Genomic DNA, 27840 nt, shown 5'->3' with positions numbered 1-27840 from the left:
AGGCCCACGCGCGAGTGCGCAGGCGCAGACGACTCACCCTGGGCCGGGGGTGAGGCTTGGTGGGTGCCAGGGGTGCTGAGGAGGCCGAGGAGGGCATTGGGAGCTCCGTTCCGGGAGAGCTGTCTAAGGACGCGGAACCGGGTGGGGAGGCCAGGGAGGTAACCAAGAGTCCGAGCCGAGCCTGGTAATTCTGAGGAGGGAACCGGGACCGCGGTATCCAGACGCTCCGATATGTACGAGCCGGGCCTCGGGCGTGGTCCGTGGGCGTGACCTTGAGGGTGACCCGGAGCGAGCTCCGCGAAGGGGGATTTTGCCCGTTCTGATCCCGCGGAAGCGCCATCGCTGGCGTCGGGTCCCCGCGAGGAGCGGGCGCTGCGTGTTCGCGCGCGCGCTGAATTGGGGTGGCCTCCTGCGCCCAACCTGCTGCATTTTAGGTGCTTGCCTCTCTTTGGGATGTTGTGGCCAATTGTGTGTGAAAAGTGGACGGAGTAGTGTTGCTGCGCGAGGTTTCCTCTGCGTGTGTCTATTTTTAGATTAGGTGTGAGTCGCATTTGAGACTGCCTTTGAGTGTGGAGAATTGAAAGTGATTTGCGGATGTGATTGTGACTGCCTGGAGTCGTGTTAGCTGCTGTCTGAGGTTGTGAATGACAAGTGGGGCCTGTAGGTTGGTGGTTCTCTGAAGGATGTTTGGTTGACTGTGACTCTGCATGTGTTTGTAACCTACTGTTACTTCTGGTGGTTTTGTGGCCTTGGTGACCTAAATATTTGAAGATTGAGGAACCCTGTTATGACCATGGCTGGTTGGTTTTGTAAGACTTGATTATCTGAATAGTAGCCATCAAGCCTGCCTCCAAAATTGTAACTAAGTAGCAATTTAGCAAATAAAAGAGAGATAACAGTATCAGAAGGGAAGAGGTGATTTTCATAATTCCCAGATTCATTACCTGGAAACACCATATTAACTAAACCCAATATGTTGAAATGAATAGCATTCCACTGGGGACATGCAGGAAAATTTTTTTTTTTTTTTTTACCATAACTACCACTTTTGTTGTTGTTTTTTGTTTGTTTTAAGACGGGGTCTTGCTCTTTTGCCCAGGCTGGAGTGTAGTGGCATGATCTCTGCTCACTGCAACCTCTGCCTCTGGAGTTCAAGTGATTCTCCTGCCCCAGCTTCCTGAGTAGCTGGGACTACAGGCTTGTGCCACCACGCCCGGCTAATTTTTGTATTTTTAGTAGAGATAGGGTTTTACCATATTGCCCAGGCTGGTCTCGAACTCCTGACCTCAAGTGATCCGCCCCCCTCGGCCTGCCAAAGTGCTGGGATTACAGGTGTGAACCACTGTGCCTGCCATAACTACCACTTTAACACTTGTATATGAGTGAGATTTCCTACTCCCTTAGGCTTGCTAAGATAATAAAAAGTATTTGATAGATTTTTAATAAATCCAGTCTCACTGTAGTAATTAAAATAGTTATTTTGTGGGCCTGGCATGGTGACTGATGCCTGTAATCCCAGCATTTTGGGAGGCCAAGGTGAGCAGATCACCTGAGATCGGGAGTTCAAGACCAGCCTGACCAACATGGAGAAACCCCATCTCTACTAAAAATACAAAATTAGCCGGGCGTGGTGGTGCATGCCTGTAATCCCAGACACTCGGGAGGCTGAGGCAGGAGAATCGCTTGAACCTGGGAGGTGGAGGTTGTGGTGAGCCAAGATTGTACCATTGCACTCCAGCCTGGGCAACAAGAGTGAAACTCTGTCTCAAAAAAAAAAAAAAAAAAAAAAAGATTATTCTTAACTACAATATAGACCAGATAGGCAAAGATTTAAAAGTTGTCAACTGTCTTCATCAGGGCTTGGGAAGGTATTCTCATCCACTACTATCAGTGAAAATTGGCAAAAAGTCCAAGAAGAACCATTTGGAAATACACAGTAAACCTGTGGTTAGTGGGAGATGGAAGGCAGAGCTGCAGAGGGAAAAACACAATGTTCTCTCTCTTCAAGCTAAAGCAGGTTCCTCAGAATCCTGTCTACTTTACCAAGAGACTGGGTTTCTGGTGTTTGTGAGGGAGCCTGATTTGTCCTACCATCCTGGACATCTGAAGGGTACGCAAGGTGGACAAGTGCTGAAATAGTAAACATTCATGCAGATTTAACTGAGTTAATTCTGGGAGTTCTGAGTCAAGTATGGTCTCACATACGTGTATCCTCCATCTTTGCTTTCTCAGGACTGTTTCTTTTTTCAAAAGAGGAGCTCAGAAGAGAAAGTTCATCTAGAAATCTCAAAGCCATGTCTCAGGTGAGATGATGTTTCCTCTCTTTCTGAAATAACTTTTTTTCATGGTGTATGAACATGAGCTTCCCTATCCTTTAACCTTCCTGGGTATTGGGATTTGCTTCCATGAAACTAGTCTTCAGTCAGGGCCAGATTAGGATGAGGCAGGCAAGTGGCATGAGGTAAAATATTTAAGGGGTACCCTCAGGGCTGTGCCCTCCTAAATTTTGCATTCTAGGTGCCTCACCTGCCTCACCCTATATCCAGCCCTGTTCACAATTTCTCCATTCCAACCAGATCAACTTAAGCCTTCCCCAAGTGTACCTTCTGGTTGTACATATTCATTGGGTACATCATTCATCATCTCCTTTCTCAGTCTTCTCACAAACAAACTGCTGGAATAGAAAGGTATTGTCTTGATTTAAATGGGAATATATGGCTTGAATGAATTTAACTTGTCCTGATGCTGATTTGAGATCTAAGCTGTGAGTAGTCATAGAGCAGACGTAGAAATACCTTGATTATCTCCGCTAGCCTAGGTTTTGCAATGATACGTTGGGAAATAGAAGTGGTAGATCCCAGCATTAGTTTCTGGAAAGATGTCCTGCTTTGTGAGGTGTTTAGGATAGCAATTTGATTGCAGGCTTGTAAAGGAAACAGGTTTTATGTTCCTCCTCTCTGATCTTCTTCTTTTTTTTTGTATTTTTAGTAGAGACGGGGTTTCACCATGTTAGCCAGGACTCAATCTCCTGACCTTGTGATCCGCCTGCCTCAGCCTCCCAAAGTGCTGGGATTACAGGCGTGAGCCACTGTGCCCGGCCTTCCTCTCTGATCTTCTTGTTTCATTCATGTCTGCTAGCCATTCCTACAAATTGTGGGCTGCCAGTGAAAACCTTTCCAGTATTCCAATGCTGTTAGAGATTTATTATTTTCTTTCTAGTTTCTTATAATTTTTTATATGCGGGTGCAGGAGAAGGAATTCCATATGCCAGGCTGCTCTTGAAATATTCTATTGTTGATCAAACAGTACTTTGTCCTCTTTTCATATCTTTCAGAAAATTCCTCTTTAGCTCATCCACCAACCTTTAAAATATTGGTTTTCCTCAGATGCTAATTGGTTCTCTTCTTCTTCACAGTCCATTTTTCTCTATGCACAGTCAGATTCACTCTGAAGGCTACACTTAGTGTGATTCTAGTGACTCCCAAATACCCATCTCCACTCTAGACCTCTGTCCAGAGTGTCAGAACCGAATATCCGACCTCCAGTAGCTATCACCACCTGTATGTTCCACAGACACTTAAAGTACATTTCCAAAGTTTACCTCATTACTTCCTTTGGTCCAGCCTGCATTTTCTTCTGTTTCCCATTTTCACTTTCTAGTCCCAGCAGCCATGCATTTGCCTATGCAGATAACATGCCTGTATCTTTTCCACTCTACAGCCAATTTACGACCATCTCTGTTGTAATGGTGGTCATGTAGGAGCAGTTGTCCTCTGTCAGCCCGCTGACACTTCGTTAATCTAGGAGACATCTCTAACCATGGTTACTTAATTGTCATTCCCACCTAACATATGATAAGCCTTTTCTAGTCTTCGGGAGTATTGCCTCAAAACTTTTATCACATAACACGTGTGTCAACTTATGTTTATTGATGTTCTTTACATTCCTTAAAGCAACAGACCCAAAGTAGGGCATGCCTCACAGTAGAATGTACAAGACGGTCTATTGGAAGGAAATAAAATACTAACAATTTACATCGAAGAGCAGTATTCATTAACAATGTAGATTTTCATAAATGCCTATTGATGGTTTATAAATAGCTACAATGTTGGGGATGTGTTCAGTATATCTTTAAGACCACTGTTCTGTAGGAAAAAAATCTAGTATCATGTCATAATATCCCCACTGCCTACCTCCATATACCTTTTCTTTCTTAGAGCTCAAAGACTGTTTCCTAACATACTGTGCCTTTTGCTATTTCCTGATTTACTAACTGATTTTTTTCTCCCCATGAATTTTTAAAAGCTGATGCCCTGTATTCCTACAAAACAAATTCGTTGTGAGTACAAAACTTTTATGTCCTCAATGAAGCCTCAGAGTACAAAATGAAATTTTTCCTTGTTTTGTGACACTTTACTTTGTACGTATTTATGTCATTGCATCTGTAAAACCTACTAAGTGCATGTATTTACATGTATGCCCCTCTCTTAGCCTATAACTTCTCATGAGCAAGGTCAGGGTTTTATTCATTTTGGTCTACCAGGCAACCAGTCACATTCAGGACAAGTAGTGTGATCTCAGTATGTTTAGCATGAGATTATAAGTAAATACAAATGGATGTATTTTCAGAGAGAATTTTATACAACATAAAACATAAATAAGGAAACTAGTCTGACCAGTAAACATCGTCAGTACTAGGTCTCCAATATCTAGTTCTCACACATTTCCGATCACTTCAGGATGAACTAGAGTATGCCCTTACAGGGATCAGTGTCATTCAAGGATGTGACTGTGGACTTCACCCAGGAGGAGTGGCAGCAACTAGACCCTGCTCAGAAGGCGCTCTACAGGGATGTGATGTTGGAAAACTATTGCCACTTCGTATCTGTGGGTAAGAAACACTCTTGAATCTTTCAATGTCATGCATCTCCTTCTAAGAATTCCTGAAACATACAGAACTTTGAATTTCAGGGATTAGAGGTGATTTTTTTTTAGCAGAAAATATTATATTGCCAGGCACAGTGGCTCACGCCTGTAATCCCAGCACTTTGGGAGGCCGAGGCAGGCGGATCACTTGAGGCCAGGAGTTCAAGACCAGCCTGGCCAACATGGTGAAACCCCGTCTCTACTAAAAAGTACAAAAATTAGCTGGGTGTGGTGGCACATGCCTGTAATCCCAGCTACTCTGGAGGCTGAAGCACGAGAACCACTTGAACCTGGGAGATGAGGTTGCAATGAGTTGAGATTGCACCACTGTACTCCAGCCTGGGTGAAAGAGCGAGACTGTCTCAAAAAAAAAAAAGAAAAGAAAAGAAAAAGAAAGAAAGAAAGAAAGAAAAGAAAATATGATTATATCATCACTTGTGTAGTGTAAGGTATTAACTTTGGTAAGACATTAATGTATACCTCATTTACCACCTTGAAGTTGTATCTTTATCTTACTTCAATAGTTTTAAAGTCGAAACAGCTTAGACCAAGAGTCTCATTTTCCATCATTAGGGTTTCACATGACTAAGCCTGATATGATCCGCAAGTTGGAACAAGGAGAAGAGCTATGGACACAGAGAATTTTTCCAAGTTACAGCTACCTAGGTGAGTCTAAATGAAGTCTAGTGAACATTAAATGTCAAGTAGTTGATGCCTTTGAATGTTTTTAGGGATCTATTTTTGTTATTGTGGTAAAATACATAACATTAAATATACTCTCTTAAACTTTTTAAGCATATAGTTCAGTAGCATCAAGTACATTCACACTGTTGTGCAACCATCACCACCATCCATCTCCAGAACTCTTCATCTTGCAAAACTGAAGCTCTGTACCCATTAAACAATAACTTCCCATGGCCAGGTGTGGTGGCTGACACCTGCAATTCCAGCACTTTGGGAGGCCAAGGTGGATGGATCATGAGGTCAGGAGATGGACACCATTTCTGGCTAACACAGTGAAACCCTGTCTCTACTAAAAATACAAAAAAATTAGCCGGGCATGGTGTTGGGCACCTGGAATCCCAGCTACTCGGGAGGCTGAAGCAGGAGAATTGCTGGAACCTGGGAGGCGGAGGTTGCAGTGAGCCAAGATCATACCACTGCACTCCAGCCTAGGCGACAGAGTGAGACTCCATCTCAAATAAATAAATAAATAAAAATAACTTCCCTTTATCCCTACTCCCTAGCCCTGCCAACCACTATTCTACTTGCTGTCTCTGTAAATTTGACTACTCTAGGTACCTCTTATAAATGCAATCACATAGTATTTACCTTTTTCTGACTGGCTTATTTTACTTAACATGATGTCCTCCAGGTTCATCTATTTCCTTCATTTTTAATGCTGATTAATATTTTGTTGTATATATGTACTACATTTTGCTTATTCATTCATCCATCAGTGGTCAGTTGAGTTCCTTCCATCTTTTGGCTATTGTGAATATTGCTGCTATGAACATGGGTGTACAAATATCAGTTTTAGTCCCTGCTTTCAGTTCTTTTGGGTATAATCTCAGAAGTGGAATTGCTGAATAATATGGTAATTCTGTGTTTATATTTAAGGAGTCACCATACTGTTTTCTATAGCAGCGGCATCATTTCACATTCCCACCAACAGTGTACAAGGGTTACAATTTCTTCACCAGCACTTATTTTCTGTATTTTCATAGTTTCCATCCTATTAGTGATCTATTTTTAAAGACCTGAGATCTGTAAAGTGCTATACATGGCTGACTTTCATGCCTCTAAAATGTAAATTTTAGGTATGAATATCACTCCCCATGTAAATCTTTTTCTTGTTTGCCTGGGTTTGTGGAAATATTGCTGCTATTCCTTACTAAGAATCTATTCCATGTTTTATAGGTATAATGTACATAGAGATCTAACGTGTAAAGTTCTTTGAATTCTGACAGAAGGATAAACCCATGTATCTCACACTCCAATCAAGAAAAAAGACAGTTTCGTTAACCCATTAAGTTCCACCAGGCCTCTTCCAACTCAGTCCCTCCCGATGGTGAAACCGCATCTCTACTAAAAATACAAAAATTAGCCAGATATGGTGGCAAATGCCTGTAGTCCCAGCTACTCGGGAGGCTGAGTTAGGAGAATTGCTTGAACCTGGGAGGCGCAGCTTGCAGTGAGCCAAGACCGCGCCATTGCACTCCAGCCTGGGCAACAGAGTGAGACTCCATCTCAAAAAAAGCAAACAAACAAATGAAAACAACTTTTAGCTATTGTATGTCATTTTCTTCTCAAATTCATTTTGGAATCAACTTCTTGATTTCTTTAGATAAATGTGCTAGGTTTTTTATTAGTGAGAACTAATGTCTTAGCAATATTGAGTCCTATGGTTCATGACAATGCTATAGCTTTCCATTTTAGTTAGCTTCTCTAGTTCCTATAAGCAATTCCTATTTTTAGTATAGAAGTCTTACGTATTGCTCATTAAGTTTCTCTCTAAGCTTTTAATACTTCTGATGCTATTGTAAATAGTAAGAGTGGCTGGGCGTGGTGGCTCACACCTGTAATCTCAGCACTTTGGGAGGCTGAGGTGGGTGGATCACCTGAGGTCAGGATTCAAGACCAGCCTGGCCAACATGGCAAAACCCCGTCTCTACTAAAAGAATACAAAAATTAGCTGGGCATGGTGGCACACACCTGTAATCGCAGCTACTCAGGAGGCTGAGGCAGGAGAACTGTTTGAACCCGGGAGTCAGAGGTTGCAATGAACCCTTTCTTTCTTTTTCTTTCTTTCTTTCTTTCTTTCTTTCTTTCTTTCTTTCTTTCTTTCTTTCTTTCTTTTTTTCTTTCTTTCCTTTCTTTCTCTCTTTCTCTTTCTTTATCTCTCTCTTTCATCCTTTCTTTCTTTCTCTCTCTCTTTCTCTTTCATCCTTTCTTTCTTTCTTTCTCTCTCTCTTTTTTTTTTTTTTTTTTTGACAGTCTCTCACTCTGTTGCCCAGGTTGGAATGCAGTGGCATGATATCGGCTCACCGCAACCTCCGACTCCCGGGTTCAAGTGATTCTTGTGCTTCAGACTCCTGAGGAGTAGCTGGGATGACAGGTGCGCACTACCATGCCCAGCTAATTTCTGTATTTTTTTAGTAGAGACGGAGTTTCGCCATATTGGCCAGGCTGGTCTCGAACTCCTGACCTCAGGTGATCCACCACAGCCTCCCAAAGTGCTGGGACTACAGGCATGAGCCACTGCACCCCGCCTATTTTTAGTAGTTTTAATTACATATAGTGATTATAATTTTAACCATTAGTAACCTTTTAACAGAGTAAACTCAGAAGTAGATAGTTGTGAATTATCTGCTACATACTAGCATTCTATAACAGATTAGCAAATGTTACTAATACATCATCTCACAACTTTATAGATAGATATTTCCTCACAGTACAATTTTTTAGTGTTTAACAGATCCAAAGATATTTAATCTTTCTATTCTGTTTAAAATTAAAGAGCCAAAAGTATGTAAATTTAAACTTATGTTCAATAATGCATGTTTCAGTAGTTTATCTCAGAAATTATAAATGAATATCTATTATTTAACTTAGCATGACTCTTAGGTTGCAAGTTACCAAGAAGATTTTGGAAACTGTTTCTGGCAGATATTATGAAACAACTATGGAAAAGCCTATTTATAAAACTCTTATTCCACTTATGTTGACCTACACAAATAGTATTTATTATGTTTGGATTATTCATGAAAATTTCATAATATATTAAACAAAACTAGCCATCCTCTCAAGTAATTTCCTTGCTAACTGTTTTTATAGCATATACAAGTAAAAGGCAATTAAAAGCAAATCAAGAAAACCTGAAAAGTTAAATACATAGGTTTGTTTATTTTGTTTTCCTGCCGTGTTTGATGTATATGAAATAATGGATATCAGACAATTCATTTTTACTGTATGTTTATTTATTTTTTCTTAAGTTGAATTTATAGTTTTTATAGTTTTAAACATAGTAAATATGATAGTAACTTATTTGACTAGTAAAGCCAAGTAGAATAAAAATATGTGCTCATAGATGCACCTCTTTTTATTAAACCAACAATATTAAACTCATCTTAGTTATCAAAATTTTACCCCAAGTCACATGAACTTGAAAGGCCTTTGGGTTAGTTCCTACATTTCTGGGGGTGTTAGGAACATTTCACTTATATAAACACTCATTTTTCTCTTAAAACAATTTGAATAAACTCTTTAAGGGAGTTTATAAGTTAATTTGGCCAAGTGTTGTGGCTCACACCTGTAATTCCAGCTACTCAGGAAGCTGAGGCAGGAGGATTGCTTGAGGCCAGGAGTGTGAGGCCAGCCTGGGCAACATAGCAAGACCCAGTCTCTGAAAAAAATGTATCCTAGTGCAGTGGTGTGCACCTATAGATCCAGCTATTCAGAAGGCTGAGGCAGGAGAATCACTTAAGCCCAGGAGTTCAAGGCTGCAGTTAGCTATGCACTACTGCACTCCAGCCTGGGCAAGAGTGAGACCTCATCTCTAAATAACTGAAATGTTTAAATAATTAATTAATACCATCTCGAGGTAAGAAAATATCACATATACATAACATACATACATAGACATACATAGGCGGACAGTCCAAAACAGAGATCTTATAACTTTCATTCTAAAATGTTAGCCAGGAGTCAGTAAAATAGTATTACACTCTCATCTTTGCTCCACTTTATATTTTTATCTGAATCGTGTTTCTGACACATGGAACAAGGTTAGCTGTTCAATATGTGGGCTAATGCTTTTTAGCCAATATTTGTGGAGATTTTCAGATTTTTTGGAAGCTGTGGACTAAATTTTAGGTGAACGACTGAGCTATCTGGATGTCTCCAAAGCTTGGTTGAGTGAATAAAATATCCACTTTGTTTCCAGTTAACCCTTTTTTCCTTCTCAGCCACAGGTAGTTTCTTTTGGGGACCCCTTGAATGCCCCCAGTGTGGGGCAGGGCACCTAAAGTTCAAGTGACTGTAGGGGCTACAGTGGGAAGGGAAAGGTCTGGCAGGGTGGACAGAGGGATGAAGGAGTTCTGAAGGGCCACCTGTCAATGGGATTCAGGGGAACTGAAGGGATGATCAGAGGTGGTGAGAGGAGGAAGGAGGAGTGGAGCAGTGGGAAAGGAGAGGTCTTACAGGAGCCAGTTTAAAGAATCCTTAGTAAAGTGATGCCAAGAAGAAAGGAAGTAGAGGGAGTTGGCAGAGCGTATACCAACAGGGGAACATACACCATCAATCAACTGAGAAGTTCCCATGGGAGAAACAGGATCAAACAGGCCTCATAGAGTCAGGAATTTTCTAGCCCTGAGAGTCAGGAAGTGGATTCCCACCCAAAAGAAAAACCCAGGAAGAAAGACTTCTAGCCCAGCAGGTACCTTTTAAACAAAGAAGCCGGCACCTCTAACCCAACTTCATATAAACAGAGGAGCCTAGGATTCTAACCCAGCCTCTAGAGTATGCTTAGAATCTAAGGAATCAAAATGTTGTACCATCTTCAATGGGAGTTTGTCCAGAGTAGTGGACCAGGAGTCTGACTCACCAGTGGGTCCCCAGTCAGTCAGGAGTGAAGACCAAGTCTCAAAAGGTGTGCACTTGGGGTCCTGGTTGAGACACCAAGGGGTCTAGTAATCAATCTGTTCTTATCCAAGCTGTGTTACTATAAATACTAAAGAAAAACATTATCCTGACACTTGTAAGGCAGATCTCAGGGACTGCTACAATGGGGTTTTGAAGTAGTGGGGAGAGAATGGGCCAACTCTGAATACAATAAGGAAGAGAGAAAATTTATAGTTGAGGGAGAGGGGCAGTGATGGGAAATTACTGAGTGGATAGGGTAATCTTGCTTAGCTGACCTACCAGGATTCCTACTGAAAGCAGGTCATGGTGATCAGATATCACCTGGAGGGGTTGGTGAGGAGAGAGATCAGATATTGAGAGTGGGGGATTCCAGCTAAACCGACTTGACAGAATTCTTGCTAAAACTGGGCCCTTTGGTGGACATGCCCAAGGACTGGGCCTAGTTGGTTAAAGTTTAATGGTGTTGTCCTGAGTCCTGGGATGCAGTCTTTACTCCTGAGACGTGGTCCTTCTGGAGTCTCGATGGAAAGACCAAGGTTGTTTTGTTTTGTTTTGTTGTTTTGTTTTGTTTTCACCTAGCCCAGGACAAAGATGAATGGACTGGGATTTTTTGCTCTTTTGTTTTGTTTTGTTTGCCTGTTTTTCCACTCTGCTTTAAAATTTTCAGTGCATTTAAAAATACCAGAAAGGGACTGCCCCATATTGGTCTTCATGAATCCATGCTGAACTACTCTCTTTTAATATCACATTTCCAGTTTGCTTATATTGGGACCAAGGTTTTCACAAGTTTCCTGTTGGCACAGGGCTGGAATTGCAAACTCTTTTTCAGAGCTAAGCAGCCACTAAACTCTTTGCCCAGTTCCTTCAGGGCTCTAGCTTTCTTTCCCCTTTGGGCTCCTTGCAGTCTTGCCCTGCAGCAATGTAGTTAACCAAGGCTTTGAGGGTGGCTTATGCCAACTTTGGGGCTCTGCTTTTTTGACTTCTTCGTTCCCAGATTTTGTCTTCAAGTTACAGTAGCTCTGAACTCCAACCTCTGATTCCCTTATACAGATGACTTGTGCTTTCTCTTGGAGATCTAGCTCTTCTGTGCTGCCTGAATTATTGAGAACATACACCTGGCTAAATGTAGCTCTTATGCAGTGTGGTTTCTTTCTTTCAAAGATTGCATCCACTTCAGCTTCTGGGTACTTTTGGTCATTCTTTAGTGCCTTCAAATAAGTGGAGTTTTTTTTTTTTTTTTTTATCAGCTGGAGGATGGTTTTGATACAAACTTCTTTGTCATTACCAAAATCTAGATGTCGGCTGGGCACAGTGGCTCACGTCTGTAATCCCAGCACTTTGGGAGGCTGCGATGGGAGGATCACTTGAGGCCAGGAGTTCCAGACCACCCTGCCCAACATGGCGAAAACCCATCTCTACTAAAAATACAAAAATTAGCTGGGCGTGGTGGTGCCCACCTGTAATTCCAGCTACTCAGGAGGCTGAGGCACTCAAGTTGCTAGGACCCGGGAGGTGAAGGTAGATCGCGCCAGTGCACTCCAGCCTGGGTAACAGAGCAAGATTCTGTCTCCAAAAACAAATAAATAAATACATAAATAAATCTAGATGTCCAGACCAGCAGTTCTCAAACTTTCTAGTCTTAGACATATTTAAAATCTTAAAGTTATTAAGAATTTAAAAGAACTTTGTGCACATGTGTCTGTGTGTATGGCATTGTAACTGGCCTAAGTCCAGCTGCTCACTGCTTAGAGGCCACAAACATGAGAACTGGGGAGTGGTGAAAGGAAAGCACCTTGACTGATTAAATGCCAGCAGATGGGAGTTGGCAAGGCTTCTGCCTCAAAGAAGCCATCTCTACCTTTTGGGCTGAGTGAAGGAGGTTGTGAAGGAAAGGATGTGGAAAGGGTGGTGCAGGAGGGCACAGGCCCGTGTGTCTTGTTCTGATCCTTATCTTGAGTAATCGCTCTTCCAGAGGTCCAGTTTGCCTCATTCTGGCTTTGGCCTGGTAGTGGTGGGCTAACTATTTGTAACCTCCACTAAGTGGGGAGGATTCTGCAGCTGGGTCTGTCTTCCTGGTTTGTTTCAAAATTGGCCCCTGGAATTCCTAAGCAAGCACATAATTAGATAAGTAAACACTGTTCACATGGAAGTGCCAGGTGAGAAAGCAACAAAGAGTTTCAAAGGGTCTCAAGGTTGAAAGCAAGAAAGGAAAAAATGTTTTAAAGTACGTTTGAGGCTGGGTTACTTGGTTACACTATCAGAAATTAAAATAGATTTTTTTTTTTTTTTTGAGATGGAGTATCTTTCTGTCACCCAGGCTGGAGTGCAGTGGCACGATCTCGGCTCACTGCAAGCTCCGCCTCCCGGGTTCACACCATTCTCCTGCCTTAGCCTCCCGAGTAGCTGGGACTGCAGGCACCCACCACCATGCCCGGCTAATTTTTTTGTATTTTTAGTAGAGACGGGGTTTCACCGTGTTAGCCAGGATGATCTCGATCTCCTGACCTCTAGATCTGCCTGCCCCGGCCTCCCAAAGCGCCTGGCCTGAGAGAGCATTCTTAAACCTATCAGAAAAATAAAAATCATTTTTTAATATCTATCTTCCTCATAGTTTTCACTTTCTTCTCTTTCCCTGGGCAAAGAAAGATTATTTCTTTGTTTCCCACCTGAGTCTCACATCCCATTCTCACCATGAGACCTACCGCCAGGTTCTAAAATCCATATGCCTGGGACCAAAATGGTAATTTCAAGACCATGATTTCTTTCCAGTAAACTTTTTATGTTTCATATCATAATGCTGAGCATCATTCTTAATATCTGCCAGGGATAGTTGTGGGATTTGGGTGAAAAATACTACCTCATTCTCATCCTATTTCTGTGAGTACGTTTTCACATCTTGTTTGCTTTTATCCCCTTTATGTACCTTGTCTAGGACAATAAATATTTGTTGACTAAATGAATCTTGTTTCATTAGGCCTCTCATTGGTATCTTTCTGATGTGTCCTTAAAGCATTTTCTTCACTCTCAGTTCTTGATGGGTTATAAAGTCCTACAAGGTACAATCATCTGATGAATTCTCAAATTGATTTCCTTGTTTTATGGGAATTGCTTTCAAATAGACATTTCAGCCCATTTCTCCCTTGTCAACTCTAGTGGTATATTTTAATCTGCCAGTAGGAATATGACTATCAATTGTCCTATCCTTTTTGGTTTCCAATATATCAGAAATAATAATTGCTATCTTTACTCTTATTTGTTTATTCTTTTGTTCCCATAATTTTTTTTTTTTTTAATTGAGATGGAGTCTCACTCTGTTGCTCAGTCTGGAGTGCAATGGTGTGATCTGGGCACACTGCAACCTCCACCTCCCGAGTTCAAGTGATCCTCTCTCCTCAGCCTCCCGAATAGCTGGGATTACAGGCACCTGCCACCACGCCTGGCTAATTTTTGTATTTTCAGTAGAGGTGGGGTTTCACCATGTTGGCCAGGTTGGTCTCGAACTCCTGGTCTCAAGTGATCTGCCCACCTTCGCCTCCCAAAGTGCTGGGATTACAGGCATGAACCACCACGCCCGGCCTGTTCCCATAATCTTATTTATTATTGTTTGTTTCTGTATTCTCTTGTTCCCATAATCAGCCCAAGTAGTATAAAATTGAGTCCATCATCTCTGTTATACTTTCTTAATGATCTCTCCACAATGTGTTATATTATCTCACTCTGTAAAATATCTTTGTATCTTCTTATATTCTCATTTGCCATTGACAGCTTCCAAAATGAGAGCCATATCATTTCAGGTGCGGGCTACTGTAATTAATCTTTGGATTTTCCACGATTTTTCCCTAGTTTTTTTTTTTTTTTTTTTTTTCAGTTTTTCTGTCATTATGCTAAAAAGATAACACTTTTTAATATGAAATTTAAATCCCTCTTTTCAAGGGTGACAGGATCATACCCGATTTGGTCATTCCAAATGTATTTCTGTCTGTGACTAGGAACTTTTGATAATCTCTATTTGTTCAAGACTCCTAAATACACTTCATATACAGTCAGACCCCTGAATTCATGGCTTCCACATCAGCAGATTCAACCAACTGCAAATAGAAAAAAATACACACACATACACACACACACAAAATAGAAATAAAAATCAGTATAACAACTGTTGGCATAGCATTTGCATTGTATTAGGTATAAGTCATCTAGAGATGATTTAAAGTATACAGGAGGATATGTGTAGGTTATATGCAAATACTACACTATTTTATATGAGGGACTTGAGCATCTTTGGATTTTAGTATCCTTGGGGGTTTCGGAACCTGTCCTCTTGGATTGGATAATGAGGGAAAACTAATTGGTTTTATTCATCACAGCTGGACCTTTCCTTATATGGTGGATACTATATGTTCCATATATACTTGTAAAATTAGCCAACTAGGAAGTTAGAGGGTACGGTAATCCATCCAAGACTGCCGTTACTTCTGACAGCAGCTTTAAATTCAGGGATCCTCAAGACTGCCCTTGGGTTCAATAATTTTTTTTTTTTTTTTTGAGAGAGAGTCTCACTCTGTCACTCAGGCTAGGGTGCAGTGGTGCGATCTTGGCTCACTGCAACATCCGCCTCCCAGGTTCAAGCGATTCTCATGCCTCAGCCTCCCAAGTAGCTGGGATTATAGGCATGTGCCACCACGCCCTGCTGATTTCTGTATTTTAGTGGAGACGGGGTTTCACTATATTGGCCAGGCTAGTCTCAAACTCCTGACCTCAAGTGATCTGCCCGCCTCGGCCTCCCAAAGTGCTAGAATTACAGGCGTGAGCCACCGCACCTGGCCAGGTTTGGTAATTTGCTGAAAAGACCCATGGAACTCAGTGAAAGCTGTTATACTCACAGTTACAGTTTGTTACAGGAAAAGATTAAAATCAATCAAGGGAAGAAGGAAATGGGCAGAGTCCGGGAAAGTGCCAAACATGCAGCTTCTAGTTGCCCTATCGCTGTGGAATCATGGATATCAATCCTGGCAACACTATGTGACGATACATACAGAGTACCACCAACCAGCAAAGCTCAGCACAGCCTCAGTGTCCAAAATTTTTATTGGGGCTCCATCAAATAGGCCTGATTGCCCATGTGGCCGAGCTCAGTTTCCAGTGCCTTAGGAAGCTGAGCTGATGCTTGCTGCATGACTCAAAGCCCCTACCCTCAAACACATTGTTACTGTCTGGCCAGCCAAAGACTCCCCGGCGAACAAATAAACTCTTATTAGCCATGACATTCAAAGACCTTAAAAATTACTACCCTGAAACTGAAGTTAAAGGTTCGGCCTCTCATTTGGCAAGGTTAAATTCTTTACCACACAATACTATATAATATATCATTTAGCTCAAAAATCAAGTTTCATTTCCTCCATGAAATACCTTGACTACTGTATAGACTATGTCTATTTCAGTTTTTTATGCATTCCCATTGTATTTAACATCTGTAACATGTGAGCAGACACATCCTCTGATATAATCTAGTAATTTGGTACCTAATTCAACATTGTTTTATATGACACTTCTTTCTCCATTTGGTTATAATCATTCCCCAAAATAAGGTCCTCTCTTTTGCCTTTCCTTACTGCAGCTTGTAACAGAGGCCAGGTATCCAGTAGTTATCTTATTGATTGTCGTACCATGCAAGCGAAAATGTCTTTCTCATCCATTTAGAAATCATTTACTACTAAGTTCTTTTTAGATGTACCTGCCAGCATTGTATCCCTTAACTTCAGATAACAGTGTGTAAACGTATACTCAGAAGATTTTACAGAAGATCATCAATAAAATATTGACCTCCAAAAACATGAGTTTTAGTTGGGAAAGCAATATTATATTATCAAATAGAGGACTTTCCATAGAATGATTGTGTTAAAATCCCAGGCTGTTGGAAAATTTCTTGAAGTGAATGTTCCAGACTATAATTATATTACAATTTCAGACAGACGGCATACTGAAAGGTAGAAAAACTATGTGAAAGCTTAGCCAGGAGCAGTCACTCACGCCTGTAATTTCAGCATTTTGGGAGGCCAGGGCTGGTGGATCACTTGAGGTCAGCGGTTCAAGACCCACTAGGCCAACACAGTGAAGCCCCATCTCCACTAAAAAATACAAAAAACATTAGCCAGATGTGGTGGCACACACCTGTAGTCCCAGCTACTCAGGAGGCCAAGGCATGAGAATCGCTTGAACCTGGGAGACTAAGGTTGCAGTGAGCCGGGATTGTGCCACTGCAGTCCAGCCTGGGTGACAGAGTGAGACTCTGTCTCAAAAAAAAAAAAAAAAAAAAAAAAGGGGCTGGGCGTGGTGGCTCACACCTGTAATCTCAGCAATTTGGGAGGCCGAGGTGTGTGGATCACAAGGTCAGGAGTTCGAGACCAGCCTGGCCAACATAGTGAAACCCTGTCTCTACTAAAAATACAAAAATTAGCCAAGTGTGGTGGCGGGCACCTGTAATCCCAGCTACTCATGAGGCTGAGGCAGGAGAATCACTTGAACCTGGGAGGTGGAGGTTGCAGTGAGCCGAGACCATGCTGTTGCACTCCAACCTGAGTGACAGAGTGAGACTTTGTCTCGAAAAAAAGGAAAGACTGTGTGAAAACTTTAAGAAAAATCGGATAGTAGCATATACTTGGAGGTGTTTGAAGTTCTTAGGGAGGCAATGTAACTCCAATTACCAATACAGATTAGTTTTACATGTCCAAACTGCACATAAGTGGAATTGTATAATATGTATTCTTTTTCATAAAGCTTACATTCTGCAAAATATTTGAGATTCATTCCTGTTGTCATTGTGTATCAGCATTGTTTGTTCTTATTGCTGAGGTAGTATTCTATTGTGTAATACCTGACACAGTTTTACCTGTTCATCTTTTTATGGATATTTGGGCTGTTCCCAATATGGGGCTATTATAAATAACAATGTTAATCATAGGTAAGATGAATCCATCTTTAAATTGCCCTCCCAAATATGGATGGTAGTAAGTCAACAATAGTAAGATATACAATAATTTTTTTTAAATTGTTAAGATTAATTAGTGCTCTGCACATACATTGAAGAATCCAGTCCTTTACAGCTCCAGTAGGGAATAGCAGAGTTAAGGTAGGTGATGTATTGGGAGGAAAACTCAAACCTATCTTTCCCTAAAGCTGAAAAAAAGTAATTTGGCAAATTTAAAGAATGAAGTTAGAATTGTTGGTCAGGAGAATTTCATTATTGACCATCTCTGGCAGAATAAATTGATGGTAACAGCAATCAGAATACTACAGTTTCCGGGCACTGTGGCTCATGCCTATAATCCCAGAACTTTTGGAAGATCACTTGAGGCCAAGAATTTGAGACCAGCCTGGTCAACATAGGAAGACCCTGTCTGTAAAAACAAAAAAAAAAAATCAAAAATTAGCTGGATATGGTGGCACACACCGGTAGCCCCAGATACTTGGGAGGCTGAGGTGGGAGGATTGCTTGAGCCCAGGAGATCAAGGCTGCAGTGAGCCAGGATCACACTACTGTATTCCAGCTTGGGGGACAGAGCGAGACCCTTTCTCAAAAAAATAAAAATGAATTTAAATATATATATATATAAAATGTATACACAACAGTGATTATATTCATGTTGGAAATATATTTTGTCTTTTGCTGTATTTTATAATTCCCCATGGGAATATGTTTTCCAGATTCTCTGCTTTCAAGAGAAAATAAGTTACGGTTATATGGACATCTAGGGCCTAGACTATAGACTAATGTTTCTGTAAACACTAGGAAATGAGCTGAGAAAGTTCATTTACCATTCATGGTAAATGCAAGTGAAGAAGAAAGAATTGGAAGCACTTATAACACTTATTTAGTTGTGAGGGGATAAATGTATAGCTTTTCATCTCTTCCTAAATAATTTTTTGTCACATTGCCTACTGTTCAGCACCCTTGGTAGACTCACTTCAGCAGCTTTGAATCTTCCATTCCAAGTAGAATCCCTCTTTCATCATTCTTTCTCTTCTGCTCACTTATCTTTTTTTTTTTTTTTTTTTGGGGAGTGGGGACAGAGTTTCACTCTTGTTGCCCAGGCTGGAGTGCAATGGCACAATCTCGGCTCACCACAACCTCTGCCTCCCGGGTTCAAGCAATTCTCCTGCCTCAGCCTCCTGAGTAGCTGGGATTACAGGCATGTACCACCATGCCCAGCTAATTTTGAATTTTTAGTAGAGACGGGGTTTCACCATGTTGGCCAGACTGGTCTCAAACTCCTGACCTCAGGCGATCAGCCCGCCTTGGCCTCCCAAAGTGTTGGGATTACAGCCATGAGCCACCGCACCCGGCCATCCTTGTGTTTCTTATACCTTCTCAGTTCAGCCTATATTTATAACATGCCAAAGATATGAGTGTTTTTTGCTTATGCCAGTTTTTCTTCATTTTAACAGAGTAGCAAGATTTGTATTTATGTTTATACATTTTCCCTACCAAGAGGTAATTTATTCTGGCCTTTTTGTAGATCATAGTAGTGAGATAGTCCCACCATAGTTTGTCTGTATGTACACCCAATCCATAGCATTTATGTGAAGACTCACAGTGTTAATGGTATTCTTTTCTAGAAGCAGATGGGAAAACTGAAGATGTCTTAGTGAAGTTCAAAGAATACCAAGACAGGCATTCTAGACCCCTCATATTCATCAACCACAAAAAACTAATTAAGGAGAGAAGTAATATTTATGGTAAAACACTTACTCTAGGCAAGAACCATATTTCAAAAACAATACTATGTGAATATAAACCTGATGGAAAAGTTTTGAAAAATATTTCAGAACTAGTCATTAGAAATATAAGCCCCATAAAAGAGAAGTTTGGTGACAGTACTGGATGGGAGAAATCACTCCTCAATACCAAGCATGAGAAAATTCATCCTGCAGTGAATCTCCATAAACAAACAGAAAGAATTCTCAGTGGTAAACAGGAGCTTATTCAGCATCAGAAGGTTCAAGCTCCAGAGCAACCATTTGACCATAATGAATGTGAAAAATCCTTCCTGATGAAAGGAATGCTATTTACACATACTAGAGCTCACAGAGGAGAAAGAACCTTTGAATACAATAAAGATGGAATTGCCTTCATAGAAAAGTCAAGCCTCAGTGTCCATCCAAGTAATCTTATGGAAAAGAAGCCCTCTGCCTACAACAAATATGGGAAATTCCTCTGCAGAAAGTCTGTTTTTATTATGCCTCAGAGACCTCAAACAGAAGAGAAACCCTTTCACTGTCCTTACTGTGGGAATAACTTTAGAAGGAAGTCATACCTTATTGAACATCAGCGAATTCACACAGGCGAAAAACCTTATGTTTGCAATCAATGTGGAAAGGCCTTCCGTCAGAAGACAGCCCTCACCCTTCATGAGAAAACACATATAGAGGGGAAACCCTTTATTTGTATCGATTGTGGGAAGTCCTTCCGCCAGAAGGCCACCCTCACTAGACATCACAAAACACATACGGGGGAGAAAGCCTATGAATGTCCTCAGTGTGGAAGTGCCTTTAGGAAGAAGTCATACCTCATTGATCACCAGAGAACTCACACAGGAGAGAAACCATATCAGTGTAATGAGTGTGGGAAGGCATTTATCCAGAAAACAACCCTCACTGTGCATCAGAGAACTCACACAGGAGAGAAACCCTATATTTGCAATGAATGTGGGAAGTCCTTCTGCCAAAAGACAACCCTCACTCTCCACCAGAGAATTCACACGGGGGAAAAACCCTATATTTGTAATGAATGTGGGAAGTCCTTCCGCCAGAAGGCAATCCTCACTGTTCATCACAGAATACACACAGGAGAGAAATCCAATGGGTGTCCTCAGTGTGGGAAAGCCTTCAGTAGGAAATCAAACCTCATTCGTCATCAGAAAACTCACACAGGAGAGAAACCATATGAATGTAAACAGTGTGGGAAGTTCTTCAGCTGCAAGTCAAACCTCATTGTCCATCAGAAAACTCACAAGGTAGAAACCATGGGAGTTCAGTAAGTAATGTGGCTTTTTTTGTAAAAAAAATGTTAAGTCATAGTAAACCCTGTAGTAATATTGCTTGCAAGTGTAATAACATCCAACAGTTTAAGGTGCTATACTGCATGGTAACCTACTGTTTGCCAGCCTCTAAAACACACACATACACATACACACACAAATATTATTAGACAAATTACATGACAAAAATCATTAAAAATTCCAAATTTTTTTTTATTACTAGTTTCAGCAGAAAAAAACTTTCTCTGTTAAGGCGTTATAAACATTTAAAATCACATTTTCCATTTCAATACATATCTTTTTGTTCATCAGTAATAATTAGTTGTCCAACTGACTGTGGTCCATGGACTACACAGTGAGTAGAGTTTCTTTAAAAGAAGGAGGTATGAACTGTATTTCTTATTGCAAATACAAAATAAAAATTAGTTGTTACCCCCTCACAGTTGACCACGATTCTGATGTCTAACATTACAAATTAGTTTTTACATATTATAAACCTTTCTATGAATTGGATTATATATCATGTATTCTTTCATATATGGCTTATTACATTCATCATGTCCCTGAGCCTAATCATTAGTGCATATGGCAGAAGTTAATTTATTTTTATCCAGTATAGAATTCGATTATATGATTATATCACAATTTATCCATTCTACTGTTGATGGACTTTTACATTGTTTACAGCTTAGGGTCATAATAAATCATGCTTCTGAGAACATACTTGTCTTGGTGTACATACATGTATTTCTCTTGTGTATATACTTAGGAATGGAATCGCTGGGTCTTAGAGCATATGTGTATTCAGTCATGTACGGGCAGACGATTCAGAACTTTCACCACATGAGATAATTGACACTGAAGGGAAACAGCTATAAATTTTATCAATATGCTGCTGCTTCAAACCAGATAATTCATGCTGCAGGGAAACTCAATCAATGTTATTGTGAAAACTGGGAATGTGAATGTAATATATGTAGAAAGACGTTTAGCCACAGCCCAAATCTTCCAGGCAAATGTAATAAATGTGAGATTGCTGTTAGCCATAGTAAATGCCTTATTTGAAAGCAAAAAGTCTGCTAGAGAAGGAGAGGCATCCAGCATTACCCTTGTTCAACGTCAGAGAATTCCAACTAGAGAAAAGTCCTGTGACTGTGTTGAAGTTGGAGCATGGGGAGGAATATAGTCTTTACCTATGGTCTGTGTCTTACTGGTCAAGTACAAATGATGAATATGGAAAAGCTTATAGCCATCATTCATATATTATACTACACCAGGGAATTCACATAGGATGAGAACTCTTCAAATGAAATGATTGTAAGAATGACTTTAACTGTTGCTCATTTCTTTTACACCATCAAAGAATACTAAAGAAAGGAAGATTAAAAGGAAACAAATGGGGCTTAGGACTTTTTTTTTTTTTTTTTTTTGAGACAGACTCTTGCTCTGTCACCCAGGTGGGAGTGCAGTGGCATGATCTCGGCTCACTGCAGCCTCTGCCTCCCAGGTTCCAGTGATTCTCCTGCCTCAGCCTCCCGGGTAGCTGAGATTACAGGCACGCACCACACGCATGGCTAATGTTCATATTTTTAGTAGAGACAGGGCTTCATCATGTTGGCCAGGCTGGTCTCGAACTCCTGACCTCAGGTGATCCACCCACCTCGGCCTCCCAAAGTGCTAGGATTACAGGGACTTTTAACTCTGGGGAAAGCTCTCTTTCATGAAAGAAGTGTAGCCATACCGAGACCATAATGCTGGGAAGTCTATGTGTAGGCCCCCTGGTCAACAGCCACAGCTGAGCTCACAGCCATCAGCTAGCATCAGCTGCCAACCATGTAAGTGAGGCCTCTTGGACATCCAGTCAAGCCTTCAGATGACTGTGGACCCTGCTGACACCCAAATGGTACCACAAATGAGACCTCAAGCAAGAACTGCCCAGTTGAGGTCTTCCCAAATTCCTGGCCAACAAAATGGTCAGGCTTTTTAACTAAAAACAGTTTTATTTTTTATTTAATGAAAAAGTTTTTATTTAACTTGATTGTTTTATTAAAAGGGAAAAGTAATTTTTTAGTATCTATTCACATATAATAAAAACAAAGGTATAAGACTGGGCTTGGTGGCTCATGCCTGTAATCCCAGCACTTTGGGACGTGTTAGGAGGATCTCTTGAGCCCAGGAGTTCGAGAGCAGCCTGGGAAACATGCCAAAACCCCATCTCTACAAAAAATTAGCCAGGCGTGGTGACACATGCCTGTAGTCCCAGCTACTCGGGAGGCTGAGTGGGAGGATCGCTTGAGCCTGGGAGGTGGAGGTTGCAGTGAGCCAGAATAGCGCCACTGCACTCCAGCCTGGGTAACAGAGCGAGACCCTGTCTCATAAATAAATAAGTTAAATAAATAAAGGTATAAATATTTGGGTTCCAGAGTCAATGAGCAAAGATACAGTGGTTACTAATAGGTGATTTTGGCATGAAGAAAAACTGGCCATAAAATACAGTTGAAGATTTGGCTGCATTTTTGGCTTATGATTACATACCTTAATAACAACTCAATTGAGGGGTCTATATATGTTCTTTTTCATTTTCTGGCAGTAAATCATATTCATCATATACATCCCAATTTCACACACACAAAAAATGAAAATAGCCCCCAAAAGAAAGGCTGTGGATAAAGTGATCCATCCTCAAAAGGCCCCGTGCTGTCATTTCTCAACAAAGGCGCAGAGAGAAATCAAGGTATGGAATCTAATGAATGTCCGTGAAGGAGGTACTTCTGAATGCTTTAAAGCAAGTCTAAATAAAGTTGTGTTTTCTTTTCTTTCTTTCTTTCTTTTTTTTTTTTTATGAGACAGTTTCACTTTTGTTTCCCAGGCTGGAGTGCAATGGTGCAATTTCGCTCATTGCAACCTCTGACTCGAGATTCCCCTGCCTCAGCCTCCCAAGTAGCTGGGATTACAGGTGCCCCCTACCACGCCCAGCTAATTTTTTTGTATTTTTAGTAGAGACGGGGTTTCATCATGTTGGCCAGGCTGGTCTCCAAAGCCTGACCTCAGGCGATCCACCCACCTCAGCCTCCCAAAGTGCTGAGATTACAGGAGTGAGCCACTGCGCCCGGCCGAAGTTGTGTTTTCTAAAGCTATTTACATGTAAGCTGCTGCTCCTTAGGAAAATTTGGTCCTGTGGCTTATATTTTGGCATGAAACAGCATTGGGCTGTATTCCAGAATCCTGCTTGAAGATTTCTTTTGAAGAAGTCAGAAATTTTCTTTGCATTTTTGTTTTTTGAGACAGGTTCTCCGTCTGTCACCTAGGCTGGGAGTACAGTGGTGCCATTATAGCTCACTGCAGACTTGAATTCCTGGACTCAAGCAATTCTCCTGCCTCAGCCTCCCAAGTAGCTAGGACTACAGGCATGCGCCATCCCACTCAGCTAATGTTTTTATTTTTTATACATATGGGGTCTCGTTGTGTTGCCCAGGCTGGTATTGAACTGCTGGCCTCAAGCAATCTTCCCTCTTCGGCCTCCTAAAATGCTGGGGTTACAGGTGTAAGCCACTTCACTCACTTTAGAAATTTTCACTTTATGAATTGATAAATACAGCATTGCATCACTTAATAGAGATACATTCTGAGAAATGCATCATTAGGCAGTGTCATGATCGTGCAAGCATCACAGAGTACTGATAGAAACCGAGATGGTACAGCCTACTAAACACCTAGGCTATATGGTATAGCCTGTTGCTCCTAGGCTACAAATCTGTACTGCATGTTACTGTGCTGAATACTATAGGCAATTGTAACACAATGGTAATTATTTGTATATGTAAACTTATCCAAACACAGAAAAGGTACAGTAAAAATATGGTACTATAATTTTTTTTTTTTTGAGACAGAGTCTCACTCTGTTGCCCAGGCTGGTGTGCAGTGGTGTGATCTCAGCTCACTGCAACCTCTGCCTCCCGGGTTCAAGTGATTCTCCTGCCTCAGCCTCCCGAGTAGCTGGGACTACAGGTGCGCACCACCAAGCCCAGCTAATTTTTGTATTTTTAGTAGAGACAGGGCTTCACCATGTTGGCCAGGATGGTCTCAATCTCCTGACCTCGTGATGCACCTGCCTCGGCCTCCCAAAGTGCTGGGATTACAGGCGTGAGCCACCACGCCTGGCCGGTACTATAATCTTATGAGACCACCGTTATATATGCAGTCCATCATGGACCGAAATGTCATGTGGTGCATGAGTATTTTTCATCTAACTTATATATTGCTCAATGAAGTTTGGGCAGCTCTAAGGAGCAAACATGTTCATAGAATCTAAGTCAACTTGGCCTAAATATATACAACAAAATAGGAGTGATTTTACAAATTCATATTTTGTAGACCTAACTGCAAGGTCATAAGGCATATGCAAAATGATTTCATCAGTTCAGAGGACTAACAGGACTCCACAGAGCATACCCAGGAAATGTTTTTACTTAGAAGCAAAGGATGTGGCTCAGCAAAAGAAAGGGAAGGTAAGCGTTGGGGCTCAGAATCGTCTAGCTGCACGTTCCTCAGTGGTTTTAATTCACACACGGACTGCACACTGTCTCTGAACTGAAGCACTGAGATCTGTATCAAACTTGATTTGGGGAGAGCTGACAGCAGAACTTCTCTACATGGGTTTTGTTGTTGTCATTATTTTGTTTTTTGAGACAGTCTTGCTCTGTCGCCCAGGCTGGAGTGCGATGGCGCAATCTCAGCCCACTGCAACCTCCGCCTCCCAAGTTCAAGCAATTCTCCTGCCACAGCCTCCCAAGTATCTGGGATTACAGGCATGTGCCACCACGACCAGCTAGTGTTCGTGTTTTTAGTAGAGACAGGGTTTCTCCCTGTTGGCAAGGCTGGTCTCGAACTCCTGACCTCAGGTAATCCCCCGCCCACCTCGGCCTCCCAAAGTGCTGGGATTATAGGCGTGAGCCACCGTGCCCAGCCACCGCATGGGTATTTATGCCTCTCTGTTCCCTGGTTACATAGTCAAGACAGGCTATCTAACTGGTTGTGTGAGTTTAAAAAAGTTAAAAAGCCATCATAAACAAATTGGCTCTGGGAGTCTCCCAGAGAATATCAGACTTTAACCAGTACCTCATATAGCTCACTGGCCTTATTCCAACCAAGAGTCAGAGCCAGACATCTGGGCATCATGGAGATAATGTTAGAGCTTTGCAGTCTGACTGTAAATCAGCTCCGTCTTATAAACATGGTTCCTATAACTGCTGTGTATTTCCTGATAATGTATGTGAACAAGCATATCTCCTCACCCTCTATGTCCCCGGTATCAGATAGTGCACAGTACATCTCAAATGTGATCATTTCTTGTCAGCTAATGCTTCAATTTCTCCACTCAGTTTCTGGTCTAGCAATAGAGCCAGGTTTGCCATGTCCTGCTTCACAAGTAATGTGCAACAGCAAAAGCACAGGCTCCAACACTAGTCTACAACATTCACCTGGGATGTTCTACCATTTGAGATATTCATCAGTTTATAATCGGGCTTTTTTTTTTTTTTTTTTTGAGATGGAGTCTTCGCTCTGTCGCCCAGGCTGGGGTGCAGTGGCACAATCTCGGCTCACTGCAAGCTCCACTTTCCGGGTTCACACCATTCTCCTGCCTCAGCCTCCTGAGTAGCTGGGACTACAGGCACCCACTACCACGCCCAGCTAATTTTTTGTGTTTTTAGTAGAGATGAGGTTTCACTGTGTTAGCCAGGATGGTCTCTATCTCCTGACCTAGTGATCCACCCGCCTCGGCCTCCCAAAGTGCTGGGATTACAGGCGTGAGCCACCGTGCCTGGCCTATAATCAGGCTTTTCAAAACATTAGATATGTGACAATACCAAGTGCTGACAAGAATGTGGAACAACTGGAACTCTTTCTTTTTTAACTTTTGTTTTAGATTCAGGAGTGCAGGTGCGGATTTGTTACTGGAACTCTCATACACTGCTAACAGGAAAGGCAAAATGGTAAAGCCACTCTGGAAAACAATATGCCAGTCTCAAAAAATTACACATCCAATATGGCCCAGCAATCCCACTTATAAGTGTTTATCCAAGAGAAATGAAAAATTATGTGCACATAGAAACCTGTACATGAGTGTTTGTAAGTATCATTTATAATTAAAAAAAAAGCTAGAGACAAGCAAATGTTCTTCAGTGTATAAATGGATACACTGTGGTACATCCACAAGATGGAATTCTACTCAACGATAACAATAATGAGCTACTGAAACATGCAACTATGTAGATGAACCTGGAATGCGTTATGCTAAAGGAAAGAACCCAGTCGCAAAAACTTACATACTGTATGATTCCATTTATATGACATGCTGGAAAAGGTGAAAATACAACAACAGAAAACAGATCAAAGGTTGCTGAGTGTCTGGGGTGGGGTGGGGTCTGAATACAGAGGGGGTGCACGAGGGAATTCTTTGAGGTGTTGGAATTGTTTTGTATCCTGCTTGTGGTCATAGATAACAAAAATCTATGCATGTGTAAAAAATAGAAGTATACATACAAAAAAGTGAATTGTACTGTCTGTAATTTTTTTTAATAAATAAAAATCCCTAGCTCTGCTTCATCAGCAGCAGTACCTCCTGATTTGTGTCTCCAAAGATATCTTTAGACTGGCTTCTGAATTACATATCCAGAAGTAGTCAGTCTAAACACACACAGGCCTTGCCACATGGTCTCATCATTGTTCCGCAGGTCAACTCACAACACAAGTAACACATTACAGTTAGCCCATATTTGTAAACTCCATCCAGATAATCAACCCCCCATTGGAGTGGCAGGCTTCATGTCTGGGGGTGGCACACCTTTGGAACTCAGTGTGTGTGCTCTGTTGGGTGTCTCCATCACATCTAACAGTGGCTGACAAACCAGCCAATACATAGTCATCCGGGCATATGCAATCATTGGGAATAATACTAAGTGGGGCCAATTCTGCTATCCCTTGGTTCTCATTGGTATTCTTAATTCCAACACAGTGCCATTTAAAAGTCCCTGATTGTATATGTGCAGTGGCACAATCTCGGCTCACTGCAGCCTCCGCCTCCCGGGTTCAACCAATTCATCTGCCTCCGCCTCCCAAGTAGCTGGGATTACAGGCATGTACCAGCATACCTGGCTAATTTTTGTATTTTTAGTAGAAATGGGGTTTCACCATGTTGGCAAGGCTGGTCTTGAACTCCTGACCTCAAGTGATC

At 41.4% G+C, this 27840-nt stretch overlaps 1 protein-coding gene across 9 annotated transcripts; it reads left to right on the top strand.

The window, feature by feature from the left end:
* Window positions 1-24: 24 nt before the first annotated feature.
* On the top strand, window positions 25-27232 carry ZNF382 (zinc finger protein 382). 9 transcript variants are annotated; one of them, XM_030820055.1, is made up of 7 exons: window positions 27-434; window positions 2233-2303; window positions 4306-4339; window positions 4765-4891; window positions 5500-5592; window positions 19186-20602; window positions 24981-25315. In XM_030820055.1, the coding sequence occupies exons 4-7, from the start codon at window positions 4858-4860 to the stop codon at window positions 25036-25038; spliced, it is 1602 nt and encodes a 533-aa protein (XP_030675915.1). In that variant the 5' UTR covers window positions 27-434; window positions 2233-2303; window positions 4306-4339; window positions 4765-4857; the 3' UTR covers window positions 25039-25315. The 9 variants fall into 9 exon arrangements, 6 of the variants coding, with proteins under 6 accessions (XP_030675912.1, XP_030675914.1, XP_030675915.1 ...); XM_030820050.1 differs by having other exon boundaries at window positions 4740-4891; XM_030820052.1 differs by lacking the exon at window positions 4306-4339 and having other exon boundaries at window positions 25-434.
* Window positions 27233-27840: the final 608 nt, after the last annotated feature.

The sequence above is a fragment of the Nomascus leucogenys genome, chromosome 10 (genome assembly GCF_006542625.1).
Source record: "Nomascus leucogenys isolate Asia chromosome 10, Asia_NLE_v1, whole genome shotgun sequence".
Taxonomy (NCBI): Eukaryota; Metazoa; Chordata; class Mammalia; order Primates; family Hylobatidae; genus Nomascus; species Nomascus leucogenys.
Note: the sequence above shows the minus strand (reverse complement) of the source record. Positions and strands in the feature narration are given on the sequence as shown.